At 46.8% G+C, this 5000-nt stretch overlaps 1 protein-coding gene across 6 annotated transcripts in view; it reads left to right on the forward strand.

Annotated features, from left to right (window-relative positions):
* The window catches only part of sik3 (SIK family kinase 3), a 76255-nt gene that overhangs the window by 53081 nt on the left and 18174 nt on the right, over positions 1-5000 (forward strand). For all 6 annotated transcript variants that reach the window (XM_079609634.1, XM_079609635.1, XM_079609636.1 and 3 more), the window contains 2 exons: positions 4501-4642; positions 4974-5000. The exon at positions 4974-5000 is cut by the window's right edge and continues 93 nt beyond it. In XM_079609634.1, the coding sequence (XP_079465760.1) occupies positions 4501-4642; positions 4974-5000 (169 nt within the window). The remainder of the gene's footprint in view (positions 1-4500; positions 4643-4973) is intronic.

The following is a 5000-nucleotide window of genomic DNA, read 5'->3' on the forward strand; positions in this document are numbered from 1 at the left end:
TCATAAAAGTGCATCTGTCATCATAAAAGTGCATCTGTCCATCATAAAAGTGCATCTGTCCATCATAAAAGTGCATCTGTCCATCATAAAAGTGCATCTGTCCATCATATCCATCATAAAAGTGTATCTGTCCATCATATCCATCATAAAAGTGCATCTGTCCATCATAAAAGTGCATCTGTCCATCATAAAAGTGCATCTGTCCATCATAAAAGTGCATCTGTCCATCATAAAAGTGCATCTGTCCATCATAAAAGTGCATCTGTCCATCATAAAAGTGCATCTGTCATCATAAAAGTGCATCTGTCCATCATAAAAGTGCATCTGTCATCATAAAAGTGCATCTGTCCATCATAAAAGTGCATCTGTCCATCATAAAAGTGCATCTGTCCATCATAAAAGTGCATCTGTCCATCATAAAAGTGCATCTGTCCATCATAAAAGTGCATCTGTCATCATAAAAGTGCATCTGTCCATCATAAAAGTGCATCTGTCCATCATAAAAGTGCATCTGTCCATCATATCCATCATAAAAGTGTATCTGTCCATCATATCCATCATAAAAGTGCATCTGTCCATCATAAAAGTGCATCTATCATCATAAAAGTGCATCTGTCCATCATAAAAGTGCATCTGTCCATCATAAAAGTGCATCTGTCATCATAAAAGTGCATCTGTCCATCATAAAAGTGCATCTGTCCATCATAAAAGTGCATCTGTCCATCATATCCATCATAAAAGTGTATCTGTCCATCATATCCATCATAAAAGTGCATCTGTCCATCATAAAAGTGCATCTGTCCATCATAAAAGTGCATCTGTCCATCATAAAAGTGCATCTGTCCATCATAAAAGTGCATCTGTCCATCATAAAAGTGCATCTGTCCATCATAAAAGTGCATCTGTCCATCATATCCATCATAAAAGTGCATCTGTCCATCATAAAAGTGCATCTGTCCATCATATCCATCATAAAAGTGTATCTGTCCATCATATCCATCATAAAAGTGCATCTGTCCATCATAAAAGTGTATCTGTCCATCATAACCATCATAAAAGTGCATCTGTCCATCATAAAAGTGCATCTGTCCATCATATCCATCATAAAAGTGTATCTGTCCATCATATCCATCATAAAAGTGCATCTGTCCATCATAAAAGTGTATCTGTCCATCATATCCATCATAAAAGTGCATCTGTCCATCATAAAAGTGCATCATATCCATCATAAAAGTGCATCTGTCCATCATAAAAGTGCATCTGTCCATCATAAAAGTGCATCTGTCATCATAAAAGTGCATCTGTCCATCATAAAAGTGTATCTGTCCATCATAAAAGTGTATCTGTCCATCATAAAAGTGCATCTGTCCATCATAAAAGTGTATCTGTCCATCATAAAAGTGCATCTGTCCATCATAAAAGTGCATCTGTCCTATCATAAAAGTGTATCTGTCCATCATATCCATCATAAAAGTGCATCTGTTCATCATAAAAGTGCATATAGCTATAGTACTAAACAGCCATCCAGAGCCATTATAAAGCTGGAAGAGCAGGACATTATGTAATATAACTCGTGTTCGTCTGACAGAAGAGTGTCGCGTGTGTTCGTCTGACAGAAGAGTGTCGCGTGTGTTCGTCTGACAGGAGAGTGTCGTGTGTGTTCGTCTGACAGAAGAGTGTCGTGTGTGTTCGTCTGACAGGAGAGTGTCGTGTGTGTTCGTCTGACAGGAGAGTGTCGTGTGTGTTCGTCTGACAGGAGAGTGTCGCGTGTGTTCGTCTGACAGAAGAGTGTCGCGTGTGTTCGTCTGACAGAAGAGTGTCGTGTGTGTTCGTCTGACAGAAGAGTGTCGTGTGTGTTCGTCTGACAGGAGAGTGTCGCGTGTGTTCGTCTGACAGAAGAGTGTCGTGTGTGTTCGTCTGACAGAAGAGTGTCGTGTGTGTTCGTCTGACAGGAGAGTGTCGTGTGTGTGTTCGTCTGACAGGAGAGTGTCGCGTGTGTTCGTCTGACAGAAGAGTGTCGCGTGTGTTCGTCTGACAGAAGAGTGTCGTGTGTGTTCGTCTGACAGAAGAGTGTCGTGTGTGTTCGTCTGACAGAAGAGTGTCGTGTGTGTTCGTCTGACAGAAGAGTGTCGTGTGTGTTCGTCTGACAGGAGAGTGTCGTGTGTGTTCGTCTGACAGGAGAGTGTCGTGTGTGTTCGTCTGACAGAAGAGTGTCGTGTGTGTTCGTCTGACAGAAGAGTGTCGTGTGTGTTCGTCTGACAGGAGAGTGTCGTGTGTGTTCGTCTGACAGAAGAGTGTCGTGTGTGTTCGTCTGACAGAAGAGTGTCGTGTGTGTTCGTCTGACAGAAGAGTGTCGTGTGTGTTCGTCTGACAGAAGAGTGTCTTGTGTGTTCGTCTGACAGGAGAGTGTCGTGTGTGTTCGTCTGACAGGAGAGTGTCGTGTGTGTTCGTCTGACAGGAGAGTGTCGTGTGTGTTCGTCTGACAGGAGAGTGTCGTGTGTGTTCGTCTGACAGAAGAGTGTCGTGTGTGTTCGTCTGACAGGAGAGTGTCGCGTGTGTTCGTCTGACAGAAGAGTGTCGTGTGTGTTCGTCTGACAGGAGAGTGTCGTGTGTGTTCGTCTGACAGAAGAGTGTCGTGTGTGTTCGTCTGACAGGAGAGTGTCGTGTGTGTTCGTCTGACAGAAGAGTGTCGTGTGTGTTCGTCTGACAGGAGAGTGTCGTGTGTGTTCGTCTGACAGGAGAGTGTCGTGTGTGTTCGTCTGACAGAAGAGTGTCGTGTGTGTTCGTCTGACAGGAGAGTGTCGTGTGTGTTCGTCTGACAGGAGAGTGTCGTGTGTGTTCGTCTGACAGAAGAGTGTCGTGTGTGTTCGTCTGACAGGAGAGTGTCGTGTGTGTTCGTCTGACAGGAGAGTGTCGTGTGTGTTCGTCTGACAGGAGAGTGTCGTGTGTGTTCGTCTGACAGGAGAGTGTCGTGTGTGTTCGTCTGACAGAAGAGTGTCGTGTGTGTTCGTCTGACAGGAGAGTGTCGCGTGTGTTCGTCTGACAGAAGAGTGTCGTGTGTGTTCGTCTGACAGAAGAGTGTCGTGTGTGTTCGTCTGACAGGAGAGTGTCGTGTGTGTTCGTCTGACAGGAGAGTGTCGTGTGTGTTCGTCTGACAGAAGAGTGTTGTGTGTTCGTCTGACAGAAGAGTGTCGTGTGTGTTCGTCTGACAGAAGAGTGTCGCGTGTGTTCGTCTGACAGAAGAGTGTCGCGTGTGTTCGTCTGACAGAAGAGTGTCGCGTGTGTTCGTCTGACAGGAGAGTGTCGTGTGTGTTCGTCTGACAGAAGAGTGTCGTGTGTGTTCGTCTGACAGGAGAGTGTCGTGTGTGTTCGTCTGACAGGAGAGTGTCGTGTGTGTTCGTCTGACAGGAGAGTGTCGTGTGTGTTCGTCTGACAGGAGAGTGTCGTGTGTGTTCGTCTGACAGGAGAGTGTCGTGTGTGTTCGTCTGACAGAAGAGTGTCGTGTGTGTTCGTCTGACAGAAGAGTGTCGTGTGTGTGTTCGTCTGACAGAAGAGTGTCGTGTGTGTGTTCGTCTGACAGAAGAGTGTTGCGTGTGTTCGTCTGACAGAAGAGTGTCGTGTGTGTTCGTCTGACAGGAGAGTGTCGTGTGTGTTCGTCTGACAGGAGAGTGTCGTGTGTGTTCGTCTGACAGGAGAGTGTCGTGTGTGTTCGTCTGACAGGAGAGTGTCGTGTGTGTGTTCGTCTGACAGAAGAGTGTTGCGTGTGTTCGTCTGACAGAAGAGTGTCGTGTGTGTTCGTCTGACAGGAGAGTGTCGTGTGTGTTCGTCTGACAGAAGAGTGTCGTGTGTGTTCGTCTGACAGAAGAGTGTCGTGTGTGTTCGTCTGACAGAAGAGTGTCGTGTGTGTGTTCGTCTGACAGAAGAGTGTTGCGTGTGTTCGTCTGACAGAAGAGTGTCGTGTGTGTTCGTCTGACAGGAGAGTGTCGTGTGTGTTCGTCTGACAGAAGAGTGTCGTGTGTGTTCGTCTGACAGAAGAGTGTCGTGTGTGTTCGTCTGACAGGAGAGTGTCGTGTGTGTTCGTCTGACAGGAGAGTGTCGTGTGTGTTCGTCTGACAGAAGAGTGTCGTGTGTGTTCGTCTGACAGGAGAGTGTCGCGTGTGTTCGTCTGACAGGAGAGTGTCGTGTGTGTTCGTCTGACAGAAGAGTGTCGTGTGTGTTCGTCTGACAGGAGAGTGTCGCGTGTGTTCGTCTGACAGAAGAGTGTCGTGTGTGTTCGTCTGACAGGAGAGTGTCGTGTGTGTTCGTCTGACAGAAGAGTGTCGTGTGTGTTAGGATGAGTTCAGGGACAGTAAATCTGTGCACAACGTCACTCTAGAGTGTGTGTGTGTTATCTGGAGCTGAAGCGGCACACGCGGGGTTAAAGGATCTGTGTTCGAGTCCTCACCGCCACATGAGCTCACACACGTCTTATAAACGCGAGTGCTTGTGTGTGTGTTTCAGGTCGTCGTATAAAGACTGCAACACCCTTCACCTGCCGATGGAGCGCTTCTCTCCGGTGCGGCGCTTCTCTGACGGAGCCGCAACCATCCAGGCCTTCAAGACCCAGATGGAGAACAACAGCCTCATCCGCCAGCTCAAACAGGTGCGCGCACACACACACACACACACACGCATGCGCACACACACACACAGCTGAAGCAGGGGCTCAGAGTGTGTGTGTGTGTGTGAGTGAGTGAATGTCATCATCAGATCTGGTCTAATCACACACTCTGTAAGTCAGTAAATCATATCAGACTCAGAAAGTATCAGAAAGATTCAATAAAATGAAACAGTGAAATGTTTTAAATGCTCTTTGTTTATAAAGTTGACGTGTGTGTGTGTGTGTGTGTGCGTGTGTGTGTGCGTGTGTGTGTGCGTGTGTGTGTGTGTGTGTGTGTGTGTGTGTGTGTGTGTGTGTGTGTGTGTGTGTGCAGGAGTGTGAGCAGCTGCAGAAGATGTAC

This window comes from Phoxinus phoxinus (genome assembly GCF_949152265.1).
Source record: "Phoxinus phoxinus genome assembly, chromosome: 4".
NCBI lineage: Eukaryota > Metazoa > Chordata > Actinopteri > Cypriniformes > Leuciscidae > Phoxinus > Phoxinus phoxinus.